Consider the following 17,042-nt stretch of genomic DNA (forward strand, 5'->3'; position numbering starts at 1 on the left):
GAACAAAATCCTCTCTAGTCCAAAATGGACTGAAAAACATTCAGTTAATAGTCAACATCCTAAGACCATAAATAGGACACGTCCCATTAATAAAAAATAATAATAAAATTATAAGCCACCCCACTGTCTGGGAGTGGCCGGACCACTCCCAAAGGCCAAATAAAAAAAAAAAGAAAAAAGATTTGGCCCTTGGGGGTGGCCGATCCACCCCCAAGGGCCATGGAGCCACCCTAGACCGCCAACCCCAACTAGGGGGGGCTAGACACCCCTTAGTTTTTTTAAAATTTTAATTATTTTATTTTATAATTATTTTTTAAAATATATATTATTATTATTATTTTTTGTCAATAAACATGTGTCTCATTTATAATCTCAGGATCTCTCTAAAGAGATCCTGACCATTAACTGGATATTCTCCAACTATTCAAGGGTAGGGTAAATAATTTTTTTGACAAAATTCACAAATTTGATACGAACCTAACACTAAATTAGCATATTAAGGTTAAAGAGTTTGACTCGTTTAATTAAATGGGTCAAACTATGATTAAGCTATATAATCTTTTATACTCATACCTCGACACAATTCGAACACGAATTGACACGCCTACTCATGAAGAATGTAAGTTTGTTGGGAAAATTTAAACACAGTACCGAGGCAGCTGTAAACTTTAATCTGAATAGCAAGTTTACCTACCAGCAAGAGATTGTACAATGTCAGCTCAAGAAACACTATCTTCCTCACTGGTGCAACTTTAAAGCGGGCCCCTAGTGAAGAATGTTGGGGTCTCCATCACATGTTCCAGCCTGTGACCACAATTCTTTCTTCGTGCCACCATATCACCCCAACAGTTCCCTCCATTACCAAGATGGACAAAAGAGGCATAAGCTTCTCCCACAAGAAGCTGACCATATTATCCAATACCGGATCCTTCTATTTTCAGTGTCTGCAATTTATAATAACAAAGTCCAACACAGAGGTGCAACAATGAAGCCACAAGCAGAAATATCTTAAATCGCACTTGAAAAAGGCAGACACTAATGCAGAGAGAATGGAGGCATAAAGAACCTTTCGAATAGGTTAATAGCGAAAAAGTTGCATCATTACAGCTGCAGAAAATAATTACTATATGAGTTACATTAGACATCAGCAACAACAATATTTTTGTCTTTGTACTTTTTTACCTACAATGGGTGAAGAAGAAAAACAAATCCTGAGGCGAAACCACATCTCAAACATCCTATATATCAACATCTCTGTAAAACACAGCTATCAAGATTGGAAGTTTAAAAAAAAAAAAAAAAAAACAAGTAGAATGTACAAAAATGCCTTTGAACCACAAACAGGAAAAATATGGACTCCATTTCTCGAGTTTCCTAGTAGGTTGAAGCTCGGGCTTAGGCTGCTTTGTTAGTATTAACAGTTCTACTCATTCATACTTTAATCATACAGATAAATCATCATCCCTTCCACCCGCAGTCAGCCAGATAAAGGTGGGAAATCATCTTCATCTTTCAAACGGTATGATTGTACCCCAATCCTACATGTCCAGACAAAGAAACTTAAAAAAGAGTTCCGTATATCTCAACAAGAGCCGGATAAAAATTGACATCAATGATGATATTCCCATACCTATCTTGATTCATACCCAATACAGGCTTTGGGCTTTGCATCCCTGATGGTGGAAGGCTTCCGCTTGAGTTTTGACCAAGTGCGGAGCCAGAGCTTTGTTGCCAGCTCTTTTCTAGCAAAGATCCCTCCACTGGCAGATGCCCAACTGACCCAAATTCAACAACTCTCTCAGACGGATGAGTTGAACCATTGGCATTAGAGTATACCTTCCTTCCAGGGGAACCAGAGGTATGATCTGAAGACTCAGACTTTCCGCTACCATAAACAGGGAATTGTGCTTGTGCCAGCTCGCGGCTGCTTCTCTCAGACCAATTTGACTCATGGGTTGACATGGCATGGCCATTGTTCCTAGGACTTCTCTCAGACCAACTTGACTCGGGGGTTGACATGGCATGGCCATTGTTCCGAGGACTTCTCTCAGACCAACTTGACTCGGGGGTTGACATGGCACGGCCATTGTTACGAGGAGACCTTACTGGTGCTTGATTTCTTCCCCTTGCAGACAAGGGCCTGTCCCGGTAATGGTTCTGCAAAAATTTATGTGTAAAATCACTTTAAGATAATGAGACCGGCCACCTGGACAACTGAAGGAAAAATGAAGCTGCATACAGACACCAAGATCGACCAAGACATGACCCCACAAGCATTTCAAGGTTTCCACATAATATTCAAATACCAAAAACTAAAAAGTCCAGAGGCTCAGAGTGAGTATACCGTATTGGGAAAATATGTCCCTGTTCCTCGTGGCTTTGGCATCTCTTCCATACCAAATACAGCACCACCAGGTAATATTGGTGAGTTGAAGGGGTAGAAGCCTGACCTTGGGACAACACCATTGGTGTTCCCCTGGGAATACACATTCCCGTTCAGCTGCACAGACCGTTGTATTGCATCCCACGGCTTCTTGCCATGGACCTGTGGGAACAATGTTGGAGGCATGGGAGTAACAGGTGTACTCAAGGCATAGTCATAGCACCACCTACCATATTGCAAACTGTTAACGTGACTATCGTAGTCCCCACTGAGATCTGACAAAGATTTCAATGCTTCAGGATTTCCAGAAGTGCCATTTAACATCCCATAACCAGGATAATTAGGATAAAGATCTTCTGAGGGCAAAGCAGCTGAACTCAAACGTGAAGGGTAGTGCTTCAATACAACAGGCGACAAACAGTCATTATCACTAACCGACTGGTTCTCATCCTGGTCACCATGCGCTATAAAGGCCTTCTCCTCAGGAGGTGCTTGCAGAAGCCCAGACAAATCTTTCTTCTCGGTATAATCAGAGTTTTCTGGCTGTTTTTTATCTGAATTTCCATCCCCATTTCCACTGAATGTGTGAGAGAAATAGAGATGAGGTGCATGATGCGCTTTACCCAAAGGGGATATTCTATCCTCACAACTCGAAGGGGGAGATTTAGATGCATCATTTGAGATCGTAAGACCTTGAATTCTGGAGGTCGCAAGGTCTTTCGCATCCCCAGAAAGACGGTATTCTGAAACAGCAATCTTATTTGCAGAATCGTCAGCTTCCACCAATATGGTTGAGGCTGACGCATTCACAGAGCTTCTTTTTGGTTCATCCACAGCTCTGCCAAAGCTCATACTGGTCCCTAATGTCTTAGTATTAGTGAATCCACCATGCGTCAGTCCCTCATAACCCAACCTACATTCCCCAGTCTTGCCATTTAAATAGGCATATTCTGTATCATAAATCATCTGATCTTCTTGTGAATCTGTACCAGAAAATGACAATGCGCTGCCAAATACATCATGTCCAGACATAAAATCTTGAACATCAGGCCTCTGCCCACTTCCATGCCTATCCAATGTGTTTGAGAAAAACTGACGAATTTCATCATCGGTGTTTTCTTCTGGCTGGGAGAGGATACGCCCAAGCTTTCGAGCACCATATGTGAAAGCACTCCTTATTCGGTAAAAGTTTCCTACAGAAGTTAATCCAGGTTATTATAAATCCACAAAGTAACTAAAAACTATTTTAGAGCAGCATTATTTTGAGCCCTATAAATGTCAATTGTTTCATAAAACTTCCAAAAAAACAACCCCCCCCCCCCCCCCCCCCACCCCCCAAAAAAAGAAAAAGAAAAAAAACCCTTCAACATGCTCACACAAACACAAACACAAACTTAAAATTCATATTTATACCAATATTTTAGAGATAGTTAATCTTTCCTTTATCACATGGTATTCTCACAATATATGTGGTTTGGTATACAAATTTTCCAAAGAAAATGTAATTTGAATTTCTTTTGGATAGCTTACCTTAAAGTTATAAGAAAATTTTGAAATTCCAGAAAGATTTTACCTAGTTGTCGTCATCAGTACAACAATGAAAAACCTGAATTTCAGTCACATGGCATGCGAGATAGAAGAAGAGGCCATAGGCCTCCCCACCTCACTAAAGGAAAGGAACTTCTACCTTTGCTCACACTGCGGCCAAGGTTGTTATTTTCTTTCAGTGGATCAACTATATTAAGATGCTTTGGGGGAAATGTCCTTGAATTTGTCTCATAACCCCTTGAGGGAACTGAAAACATTTCCAAACATCCCTTAAGAAAATCATTACTGAGCAATAGATCAACACCATCGTTTTCAGGTATCTCAGCTGCAAAAAGGACCAAACAATGACTAAGAGAGATATAAACCAAAGAGTGTGCCACACATGCTAAAAGATGTTGCTCACCCACGAGTTCTGGCAGTGAGGATAATCGGACGGGACCATTCAAGCTGATGCAGTAGTTGTCCCAGTCAAATTTGCTAAAGTAGTCCAAAAATTTATATAAAACCTAAAAAGAAAATCTGGTTAGGTTAATGTGATACATTTGAGTAGCATACCAATGCTAAGTCCTGCAAGCACTCACCGCTAGAGGACCATTTAAGGATGTATGGAAAAGATGGAAGATATATAGAACCAAAGTCTCCAAAGCATATGTAGAAATCAAGCCGTGATGAGCACCCAGAATACGGCTCTCATAGTAGCACCAAGCCTTAATCAGTATAATACTACGTTTAAATAGATGATCTTTGCCAATCAAACGGTCAGTCTGTACACTCAGCAGAAATAGGGATGTTAAAATCCAAAAGCAGAACCTTATCCCACAAACTCAAGATGACCAAAGGAAAACATAAAAGAGGTCCACATCTGGTTAGTGTAGATAGTTTTTATAACATGAATTGTAAACTATCCAGCAGATGTTAGTAAGTCAGATCAAAATGAGCATGGAAACTGTGAACCATTAGGAAAAAAGATATGAGGGTAATGACCCCAGATCTACCAGTAAAAATATAACTAAAGGAAAAGGAAAACCAAAGAACATTGATAAATAGAACAGTAGAATACATAAAATGTCCATACTCCACTCTGCATTAAAAAAAATAAAAACAATAATATTAGTATTCTATATATTTCTTCACCTGAAATGAAGTGGCTTCATGATCTTAAAGCTATAAATCCTTAAGCTTTTCAGCAGTAAAACAGAGATATATATCTGACAACAGTGGAGCTTCCCATAAATGTATTCATGTATAACTTGTTAACTACATATAGTCAAGCATCCATGCAATATGCAAGACATCAATCTTCATTTACATTAAGGAATTTACAGAGAAAACTACCTTCTCGAGAAAGCATAGCGTACAGAGCCCTCCTAACTGATTGAAGGAAATATCAACCACAATATTCTGTACCAGACATTTTACAAGCTTAACCTGCCAACAGAAAACGCAACACTCAAATTGCCAAACATTAAAACCAGTGGAAGAGTAATCTATGATGTAACCTACTAGAAGAAAAACAATGCGTCATTTAAATCTTTTTTTTTTTTAATAAGTAAATATATAATAAATAAATCATATATGAAACGCTGCATACATTATAAAAGAAGCAAATAAGGATATTCAAGAATGCATACTACACAAACCAACCATCAAATCATGGATGGATGAGTTGGTAATCAGCTTAAACACAAACCCTTCTACAACTTTACTGGAAAACGCTATCTGCAATAAGAGATTCTAATACACAATAATTCTACAGGCTAAATAACCTAAACTGGGCTGTAACACCTAGATTTATCATTATTTTCCCCTTGAGAGCCAGAGAGAGAAAAAGGGGGGAGAGGACCTTGCAAGAACCACTCTTCTTTTCAATTACCCAAGACCAAATGACAATGATGATGATTATACCACAAAGCCTTCACGCTATAAAATGAAACTAAACATAATATTGCACACATTTTCGCCGCTTTGCAATTAAGAATGTTAACTCCTAGAAACAAACAAGTGAAGCCTTTTCACTATAAAATGAAACTAAACATAATATTGGCATATTGCACACATTTTTGTTGCTAACCACCTGGTACAATTAAGAATGCTAACTCTATATACACAAAAGTGCAAATAGAAATTAAAAACAGAATTATATTAAGAGAAATTTGCACGTCCCATACTTTAAGCAAAATCTATTTGACTCAATCAGAGATCTTAGTGAAACTTCGATTAGCAAAGAGCCTTAGTAAAGATATGGATTATAGGCTAGAAACCTCTGCCCGAATCAATTGGACATCCTTTACTACAAACTTCGAAGCCATGTTGTGAGCTTCTCTTTCAAGGACTGAACAAACATCGCTGGCCAAAGCCTCCTCAACATTGAGACCACCAAAGGCAGACAAATCAATATCTCCATCAGGCAGATAGGTCATTAGTGGTACAGACCCAAATGGAAACACCTGCAACAAACATGAGTTAGAAAGCAATCTAAATTTTATCTATATTAAATAGGTTTCACTCAAATCAAGATTCCTTCCATCAATTTCAGTATTTTTTTAATTGGATCCAAAAAAATGAAAATCTAAAGAAAGGGGAGGGAGCCAGGGGGGAGGGGGGTGAGGAAGGTGAAAGATAAAAAGACAAATGGAGAGATTCAAAGCATACAAGTGGCTTAAATAAATTCCCAAAAACGATGTAAAGTTCATTATCAACTCATTAAGATCAGAATTGGTTCCCCCCACCTCAAAACCCACATCTAGGACAAATGATGATTAATATAAAAAATAAAAAATAAACCCATCCCAATAATTTCTTCTAACTCCCAACAAAGGGGAAAATTATAGCATATGACAGTCACACCATGCGACACTCACAACCACCCATTACACAAATCACATGACAGGTGATTTGTGGAAGCAGCATACCATGACCTTAGCATGGAAATATTACTACAATAAGGGGAATGACCTCTCGTCACTTTGTCCCTATCTTCTTTGAATATCAATAAACAGGAAAGATACCCCAAACCATGACACTTAGACATAGCCCTCTAGCTCACCTTCTCCAACATCTTGAACAGCATCAACACTTTGCTTCAACAAAGGGTAGAGGTCTATAATCAAATGGCAAAGATATTCTTTCAATTGAAAAGGTACAACCATGCCGGTCTGGCTAATTTCTGTTAGTACTTTTACATCTTTTGCAATATATAGGAATGCTAGGCTTACAAAATATTTTACAAAAAAAGCTCATACAAAGTGATGAATTCGCGAGCATTTCTCATATATAAATAGACAAGACGGCCACTCTAGGCATCGATTCAATTTGTGAGCTCTTAATCATCTCATACACGCTCCAAGTCCTCAACCCTACAATTCCATGACCACTCGTAGAAAATTCGTTAATCTTGTCATCTAAAACTGCTCACTACTCAAAACTTATTCTTAATTGGTTTCTCTTTTCTGGCTAACTGAACCAAGCACGCATTGAAGGAATCAAAAAATCAATTACAACAAGTGATTGCAGTTACAATATTAATCTAAGTAAATCTTCATAGTCTAATTCAAGTATCAAATTTGAACAATTACCATTACCTGTTATAAATTATTCACTTAAATAGCTAAACTCCAAATTATCCCCAAAATTTCACACCAAAAGAAGAAGTTTTATATAAGATCATACACAAACATATATATGAGTATATATACACGTACGTATATGTGTGTATAGGCTGCTCACCTCACAACCAAGAGAAGTTCTAATAAGTCTCTGAACGTAATCAATAACCGCTTTCCTCCTATTTCCAGATACAACGGTGGGCTGGACCTGGGCTATGATCCCCTGCGTCGCTTCCTCGGCTCGTAGCCAGAACTCGGCACCAATTGCAGTTTGATTTGACGACCGTGACGACGATGATGACGACGACGGCCTCTCTTCCAACAAGGGGCCGTTCGGTTCAGGCCACCAATCCCTAAAATCGCCCATGAAATTTCCCAAATTCCCGCAGTTACACCAAACAATAGCGAAATCCCCTCACAGGCACGACCCCCCACCGACGGCTCCGGAACCCGCCGGTGCACGAATCGACGGTGCAACCATCACGTGTTCGAGTTCACGGCCGAATCGAGATTGTTGATCTGGAGTGAGATTTGATCTTCACGCAATCGGACGGAAGTAGTAAAACGACGGGCGAATAGGAGTTAAACGACGGGCGATAGAGACAGTTTAAAAACCAGGTGCTGATGGTGGTGGTGGGGAAACAAAGAAAGAAGCGAAGTGATTGTAGAAGTTGAAGAGTGGGATTTGTCGATTTTATGTTGTTATGGTTGAGAGAAACTTATGAGCATAAATACGCAAATCTATCCAGGTGTCCCTTTCTCGTTCTCTCTCTCTCTTTCTTTCTTTCTTTTCTTCCTTTCTTTTCGTTCCGTTCCCACCTCTGCAGTCTGATGATGTTCTTTGCTACTATTCGTTTCAGAATTTACCCTTTTCCCTTTTGAGGCACATGTTACACCTACTCCCTCTCAGGCTTCTGGACGACATCCATTGCAATTAGGCTGTTAAATGTTAATCGATCCAATTTGGATACTCCATCAACACTGAAATTTGGGCAACCCATATAGCGGATTTGCGATATCCATTTGCCTTAGATTACTCGAATTTCAATAAAATTCAAGCAGTCTAGCTGTAATATATTTCAATCCCTAGCTCTCACATCTTATAGTTTTTCATTTGTTTTTTTTTTTTTTAGTTAACAATAAGAGTCAATAATCATCATCATATCCTTAAAGCCTTGTATTACATATCGAAAGAAATAAAAACCTCTAGTTATGAGTTACTAGTCTCCTTGTTTTTTGGGTTTCGTGATTAGTAAAAAAAAAATGTTGGGAATAATATAAATTTTATTATAAATTTCTTACAAATTGACGTGATAATTTGATCACATAACCCTGATCATCTCTTATTATATTTTGATGTCTCACCACCTTCAACCACCACCGTCGTACCACCACACATGAGAGAAGACCCATTGCGCGGGTCTCCATGGCTTTATAGACTAAAACTCACATTCTGGTCGTGGGTCTCAATGGTCAAAGCCAGCTTGGCCGTAAGTGTCGACATACATTTGTTCAATCTATATTTTCATGTTGAAATCACTGCATGAAAGAGGAGGAGACGAGGTTATTGGTGTTGTTGGTGCGGATGCATAGGCAACGATGAAGGAGGCGGTGATATAGTTGACATCATCAATGCAAGTGTTATGTAAAATGTTTTGTCATTTTAATGATTGACACGATAAGTATTACATAAAGTGTCATATTCAATTTGTAAGAAATTTGTAGTAAAGTATCTAATAATACTCTTAATAAAATAGTTTGTAGCTTTGAAGCTTATTATGTCTGGACTTTGATATTGTTACTTCATCTCTCTATTTAATTTGATTAATTGGAGGCCACTTCCATGACCAATTCCCCCACCACATGTCACGTATGATCCCCACTTTAAGTTATCTAGCAAATGATGCTTGGAAACACGTAACAAGATCCTTAAATTATTGTTTGGTCTTCCTTATCAAAGGAAGACCAAACAATAATACTTGCGAGATTAGAGCTCGCTTGGGAGTGTGATTTCAATAAATGCGATTTTAAAAATTGCATTTTTGAAATACACAGGCATTTGGTAAAACATGTTAAAATCGCATAAAAATTTTCACGATTTTAAATGTCAATTTAATAGATTATATCAATTAAACTACAATTAATTGTAGGAATACGCCCCAAACTATTACAAAGAGAAGTACACTAAACAAGGTTATGAATATGGGGCAAGGCTTCCATGCAGTAAACCAAACTGGTATATCTGCGGTAGTTTGGTTGAAAGGCTGAGATTGTCTAAAGGTTTTTTAACCCCGTGAAATCAAAAAAAAAAAAAATTGACGGAAATTTATTCCGTTTTAACTCTCATTATTAATTTTTTCTATCAAAAACTTTCTCTATGTTTTCTCACCATACCCAAAACAAACCGTTTTATTTGCTTTTTCTACCCAAAACTAGCACTCCATTTTCTTGCATCCCATCCCTAGCAAAACCAGCAAAGTTCTTATTCTTCTTTTTCTTCCAATTTTCCTTTCTTTTTGTTCTGTTTATGATAATCATTTCGTGTAATTGTGATATATGATGAGCAAGATTTGTTTTTTAGGGGGTAGGATTCAGTATAATTGTTGGTTTCGGTCAATCAATCTCAATCTTAATCCATTCTTGATAATCTAAAGGAAATTCTATCTTCGGTGGCTGAGGAGGAGACCAAGTTTTTAACTTTTTTATTTTCTTTTTAGCTTTATTATCATACCCACGGAGTATCATTAGCTTGAGAATTGGTTAAAGAGGATGCTGGTTTTTGGGGGGGGTGGAAGAGGTAACCTTTTGTTTTGTTCCTATCTTCAATAGTTGCTTAAAGCTATATGGGATTGGGGGAGGAAAGAGCCTTCATTCTGGTTTTTGGGGGGGGGTGGAAGAGGTAACCTTTTGTTTTGTTCCTATCTTCAATAGTTGCTTAAAGCTATATGGGATTGGGGGAGGAAAGAGCCTTCATTCTCGTTAGCCCTCCCCTCCCACAATTTTCCCACTTGACCTATTGTGAAGAAGAAGAAGAAGAAGAAAGAAGAAGATCTGGTCCATTTTGGGTATGGTTAGAAAACAGAGAAAAGACGTTTTAGGTAGAAAAAAAAAAAAAAAAAAAAAAAAAAAAAGAAAGAAAGAGAGTTAAACGGAATAAATTTCCGTCATTTTTTGATTTTTTTTTTTTTTTTTTTTTGTGATTTCACATTAGTCTTTGGGATAAAAAAAAACCTCTTAGGCAATCTCAGCCTTTCAACCAAACTACCGTAGATATGCGGTAGTTTGGTTCACCGCACGTAAGCCTCTTCCATGAATATGTTCCATGTGATGGAAAAATGAAAATATTGAGAGACTTTTGCAAACCATTATAATTACACTTTACTACATTTAAATGTAAATGAGCCCCGACCTATTATCAAGAGAAGTATGCTAGACAAGATTATGAGAGGTTCATAGGTTAATGTTAACACATGAAACATGTTTAAAGATTAATAGGGGGTATTCTTTTAGAATTTCTTCAATCTAGATTGAATGAAAATTTTTGTTCTACTTAAAAAAGTCTTTTTACAATCAAGTGGGAATTCGCCCCCAACCTATTACAAAGAGAAGTAAACAAGATTATGAATATTTTTCAGGATGGTGTTAATAAAGGGAAAAATGAAGACTTTTCTTTCTCTTCTTTTTTTTTTTTTTGCCTTTAACTAGAGTCTAGAAAGACTTAGAGACTTTTATTAACCATTATAATTGCACTTTACTATATTTAAATGTAAATGAGCCCCGACCTATATTATAAAGAGAAGTATGATAGACAAGATTAGGAGAGGTTCATTGGCGGAAGTTAACACATGGAAAATGTTTAAATATTTGATTTTTTTTTTTTAAAAAAAAAAAACCCCAAAGTTGGGATGGGTAAATATGGCCATCCGAATAGTGGCGGTGGTAGCGGGTAAGTCTCACAAGAATGTCAAGGGTGAGAAAAGAGAGAATTTTAAATTTTGTATTGACGTGCAGAAATTTGGCTCGTACATTAAAAAATAATAGGTTAAGATTATAGATATTGCAAATGATGCAATAGGCACGGTATTAAATAAAGGGTAATATTGTAAATTTTATCTTTAAACATTAATGTTAAGATAATATTATCTTTCATTTTACACTAAATGGATACTCTTCATTTCAAATGCAATGGAGATGATCCTATTCCGTTTATTGAGTTTTAAAAAGTGATTAATCACTCACGGAGATAAGCAAAAAAGAACAAATCAATTACTAGAGTTAGAAAAGGTAATATAATCCATTAAACCCCAAGATTATTGAGTGGTTTGGCTACCTTCAAATAGAAAAAAGCCAAAAAAAAAAAAAAAAAACTTGAGAGGTGAATCACCCTCGATGGCCATTGAATGGTTGAGCCACCTCCTCTAATTATCTCGATTCCTGTTGATGTAATACATTAAGGAATTCTATTTGACTTTTCTAAAGACATGAATTTGTTTTGTTTTTTTTTTGCTTACCCAAAAAATAATTAATCACTTTTTTAAAACTTAGAGAGACTGTTTATCAAAACACCAAACCACATAAATAAATAAAAATGCATTTATCCCTTATTTTGTTAAAATAAAAGGAGAAGTTGTAACTAGGACCGAGATGGGTAGCCCGGCCAGGCCCGGCCCGCAGACACGTGGAGCTGGCTCAAACTGGCAGCCTAGGCTACATTTGCAAAGGCAGTTGGGGAAAAGAGGTATAGGGCGAGAAATTGCAGAGAATGGGCGCAAATGGGCGAGAAGCGATGGTGTCTTCGTTGGTGTTGTTACTCTCACTGTCTCTGTCACTGCCGTCGATCTCTCTAGCTTACAGGCCCGGAGACATCGTCCCCATGAGCAAGATGGGTCAATACCACTCTGTTCGTGTTCATAAACCCCTATCAATCTCCACCCCTCTGCACACACACACATGTGTATGATATTAGATTAGTGATATAATTTGTTGATCATTGAATCAATGTATTGTTGATTTCAGTCTAGAACTGTGTGGCAAGATGTGATTGGTCGACATTGTCCCATCTTTGCTGTTAATCGTGAGGTACCGTTTGAGTTTTCATCATTTAGGGTTTTCTTTTTCTTTTCTATTCTTAAATGTTGATTTTGTTGCTTTGTGTACTGCGTAGGCGTTGATTCCGATTACAAAGCCAGTGGGTTACACGGGAGCTGATCCGTTCAAAATGTGAGGAATTTTTTTAGGTTATTTTGGATATTTGTTGGTTGTTGTTGATTCTTAAGCGGTGTGGGAATTCGAATTCGTAAGAACATTGATTCGTTTGCAGATCGTTTCAAGTTGGAAGAGAAAAGTTTCTGATTCCATGGCTTCTTGTGATAAATCGTAAGAGTTCTCAGGTTCCGATGATTGATGTGCATTTGGTAAGAACTGCCTTTGGTAAAAATTAGCATTTCTCATAATCATTCATCTTTTGAGCTTCTAGTATAGATTTTCTATGATAAATCCTTACTGTTATTTCCAATTAAATGTTTCAGCATACAACATAGTGAGATACAATGAGTTTAGGAAAAATTAAGGATCCTTGAGGTGGTAAGGGTTGGAGAAAATTCTTCGAACCCAATCTATTAAACTGACGTAGTCCAAAATGCTTGGATTTTAAAAAATGCACTTGAGAATGGCATGGATTTTAGATACATGTAAGATTAATAGATTGGGTTAGAAGAAATTCACTCAACTCACTTTGGAGGAAAACTTTGTCAATGTAGAAATGAAAAATTCTGAACCATTTTACTAAAAATAATTTTAATTTTTTTATAAAAGTTACCTAGGAAATCCAGAGGATCCCAATCAATGGAAAATACAAGCACTATTTCTGTCAATTTAATTGACTGTTTACTAATTCCTGCTGCATATTAACTTGAATGCTATGCAGAGGTACTCGGGAAGTGATTTGCATGGTGTCACCGCCAAAGTTCTGGATATGCCTCCCCACTGTACGTATTTCCACATAAGTTACTTATCAAGAAGGTTCCTCAATATATGTCTTCCTCTATATTGGTTTGCTAAACGACGAAGACAATCTCATATGGGAAATAGAAGTATCCCCTCCTATTTATTTTTTTCACTCCAATTCATTTCCTATTTGCGACTCAAAAGGGATGAAATGCCATTGTAGAGCTTGAGAAACAATGTCCTGGTGCGAAATTCTGGAATAAGTGCTACAACCCAAGATTTTAGATGCTAAGGTGAAAAAGGGACGAACTTGATTTTAAGGCATTTTTGGGGAAAATAGTATCTTTGAGACCCAAAACAAAGCAAATAACATTCTAGGGCTCGAGAAATAATGTCTAGATGATATGCATTAATTAGTTGCTATCTATCGTTTGACTTTCTTAGATATAATCACACATTTATGGCTTCTGAGGATGAGGAAGCATGGTTGGTATTAGCTTATTTGCGTGTCATTCTTGTCATTTGGCTTTGAAATTTGTTGAGAATCACATGATGTTTCTGCTTGTTTCTATATAGGGCTTAGAGCATATTTGGGATTGTGTTGGGAAATAGAGCTTTTAAAGCCAAAAATAACTTTTCGGAAAAAGCTTCATTTTTAAGTTTTTTTTCAAATGTGCGTTTTGACAATTTTTAAAGTAAAAAAGTCATAAAAATACATTTGGAATTTTTTACCAAACAAGCCAGTTTTTTGTTTGACACAACTTTTTAAGTACTACAAATACTTTATAAGCTCTATAACGTAATCTCAAATAGGCTCTTAGTTCCTGATACAAGCTTTGCATAAATATTTTGACCTCGGCCGTGTGAACACCGGTTTGCTATTCTGCCATGCTTTTATGAAGCTTAAATTCGGTCAAAATTCAAATGTTTTGCTTGGAGAGTGAAAGGCCGGGGGCAGTCTTTGGCTCTTATTTAAATTTCAAAGTACTTTTACATCTCTTGTATCTTACTGTTACTTGTGAAATTTTTAATTGCCTTGGGATTTTGTCCTGTATAATTCTCATTACCTCATCAAGTCTACTAGACAACTGTGTTGGGCGTTGAATAATTTCTTTTTTTGGTAAAGCACGTTGAATAACTTACATTCAGGAAACTCCTGTATGTTATCCAAAAAACTTTGCTTAGAGCTATTTTAGATTACTGCCCCATTTTGTTGCTTTTTTGTCTTAGTTGTTCTATAGTGGATAAGAGAGCATAACTTAAACTTATGACAGTTAGATATTGTTTTTAGAATTAGTAGAGGATATGCTTGGTATGTGATAGAATAAATATTTCTGACAAGATTGATGTTCGGATACTTAATTGTGTACTGCAGCGTTCTCACTATGAATTAGACAAATATTTTATTGTCTTGACTTTAGAATACCATGATATGAGTTTTAAGTAAATTTTAATTCATTTTGCTGATTTTTGAGGAATTTAATCCTGTGTTTTTACATATCTTTGTCTTTAACAGATGTTCAAATCCATCCAGACATTGGTAAGCAGTTCTGGGATCCTGAACATTGGCCAAAGCATGTACTTGTTCGATACACATGGTCAGTGTGCTGGGAGTTGCATGTTTTAAACGTTATATGTATGCGTTACTGGGTTCATGATGTTGCTGTTGTTTTTAGTTGTTACCATTATCTCTGTTTTCCCTAACAGTCTCTGATGGTGCTGTAACAATATAAAAATCCTAGATTGATCTGTTGAGTGTCTGATGAGTAGGTTCTTATACCTGCCCTACCGCTAACTGACTAACAGCGGATTCTATGTAGATGTGCTCTGATGACATGGCAATATGGACCTCCTGTCACTTTGTTCTTATCTGCTGTATTCTTGACTAGCATCAGATTTTTGTAGCTAATGTAATAATAAGTTTTGCTATTCCGTTATTGACATTCTTATTAGGTGGCATTGTTTGGCTTTGCTCACCTTCTTTTGGTGGATCATTTTATTTTATTTTATTTTGTATTACAGTGAGGTACCCATATCAGCGTGAATGGTGTTTTCAAAACACTCTTGGATATGTTGAAAGGTGCAAAAAGTCTTAGTTGTATCTGCTTTAATGTTGGATTTGTTCGCATGTAGATGTTATATTTAATTTTAAAACATTATATTTGCTATAATCACAAAATTATTGAGACAAGTACAATATGTTTGGATGGTTGAATAAGTTATATTTTTTTCCTTGTTGAAATAAAGGGCGTATACATTGCTTGATCATGCTTTTTACCAGGTGTACCTTGAACATTTTGGAAGTCTGGCTTTTTGTTTCCTGCAAATTATAACAAACTTTTCTTAACGCTGTATTCTGATATATTACAGGAAGGAGCAATCAGAGATAGATGTTACTTCTGGATTCTATGTTTTGTTTGGATCAGGTAAAAACTTATTCTCAATTAGGAATTAGGTCTGGTATTAGCAAAAAATAAATAAATGCCAGAATAATATGATTTTTAGAGGAGTGAGTAAACTCAATCAAATGTCCTTTGACTCTCGGGTAATGCAAACTTCATCAGTTTGTGAAGTAATTAGAAATGAGCATGATTTATTCTCACTTTACTATTAAAAATATTTGTGTAAACCAGGGCTTATGCTGTCATTTATTCTCTCAATCTACGTCTTGCAATCATCACGGGAAAAATTAGCAAGGTATTATTTTTGCTCTTATTATGATGAAGCAAATCACTCAACTGTCAATTATTCAACTTGACTTAATTTTAAGGGCTAGCCTTCAAAGATTTGTGGTAGGATAGTTGGATCATTCTTGTGTTTTTTTTTTTTCTCGTTCGGCAATTTTCCTGAGAATGGGTATTTTCTGTTCTTTCCAGGTTTGTAAGGGAAACTGTTGCAGAAAGCAGCATGCCTGCAGGAGGAGTGGCAAAGGTTGAATAATGTGAACCCTAGGAAGTGTCAATACACCATACATATGTGCAAATATATCTTAAAGAAGTCCTTGAGATTTCTGGGGGAAGGTATCTCCCCACAAACACAAGTCGTTTCCATCCAAAATTTTTCTTTTTGCTCAACGTTCAATATCACTTGGTGTCTAAATATTTGTATGTCAAAGCCAGCAAGTGAAATTGAAATACGCCCAGGGTGTGGACAGTAGACAATTTAGTCAGTGAGAGTTAGGTTTTCTACAACTTATTTTTGCTTGGACTAAATGATTGTATTCAACGTGTAGTCTTTCACAGAAGAAGTACCTCAAGAAAATTTACCCACTCGAGGGGTTTAATAGCATTCAGCAATTTTTTTTTTCTTAGCAGATTTCGATCTATGAATATGATATAGTTTGTCTACTGAGGAACAAAATTTTTCATCAAGGCATTATGCTGTGAACATCTTTTTCTAAGTCCTCTATTATGTTAATGTTGTATGATTCTCCATACTGCCATCTTTTGGGCGGCTGTTGGGGGGGGGGGGGGGGGGGGGGGGGGGGGGGGGGTGGTGGGGCGTTGGTTGGTTGCATCACCTCTCTCTCAATCTTCTGATGGTTGTTGTACCATCAGCAT

General features: G+C 36.9%; 2 protein-coding genes across 2 annotated transcripts; one reads left to right on the forward strand and one right to left on the reverse strand.

Moving 5' to 3' along the window:
- Positions 1 to 1,108: 1,108 nt before the first annotated feature.
- LOC132191531 (PAP/OAS1 substrate-binding domain superfamily) lies at positions 1,109 to 8,370 on the reverse strand. Its single transcript, XM_059606602.2, has 9 exons — positions 7,658 to 8,370; positions 6,193 to 6,378; positions 5,267 to 5,359; positions 4,513 to 4,695; positions 4,335 to 4,437; positions 4,071 to 4,256; positions 2,345 to 3,576; positions 1,631 to 2,157; positions 1,109 to 1,538 (listed from the first exon to the last, which is right to left on the reverse strand). Exons 1-9 carry the CDS (start codon positions 7,901 to 7,903, stop codon positions 1,478 to 1,480), a joined length of 2,817 nt encoding a protein of 938 aa, XP_059462585.1. The 5' UTR covers positions 7,904 to 8,370; the 3' UTR covers positions 1,109 to 1,477.
- A 3,880-nt stretch (positions 8,371 to 12,250) lies between these two features.
- Positions 12,251 to 16,790, forward strand: NPU (ATP-dependent helicase/deoxyribonuclease subunit B). The gene is made up of 9 exons (XM_059572809.2): positions 12,251 to 12,436; positions 12,553 to 12,615; positions 12,701 to 12,756; positions 12,857 to 12,950; positions 13,463 to 13,523; positions 14,999 to 15,080; positions 15,853 to 15,908; positions 16,116 to 16,179; positions 16,359 to 16,790. The coding sequence occupies exons 1-9, from the start codon at positions 12,299 to 12,301 to the stop codon at positions 16,420 to 16,422; spliced, it is 678 nt and encodes a 225-aa protein (XP_059428792.1). The 5' UTR covers positions 12,251 to 12,298; the 3' UTR covers positions 16,423 to 16,790.
- The last annotated feature ends 252 nt before the right edge of the window (positions 16,791 to 17,042 follow it).

The sequence above is a fragment of the Corylus avellana genome, chromosome 10 (genome assembly GCF_965113065.1).
Source record: "Corylus avellana chromosome 10, dhCorAvel1.hap1.2, whole genome shotgun sequence".
NCBI classification, from domain to species: Eukaryota; Viridiplantae; Streptophyta; class Magnoliopsida; order Fagales; family Betulaceae; genus Corylus; species Corylus avellana.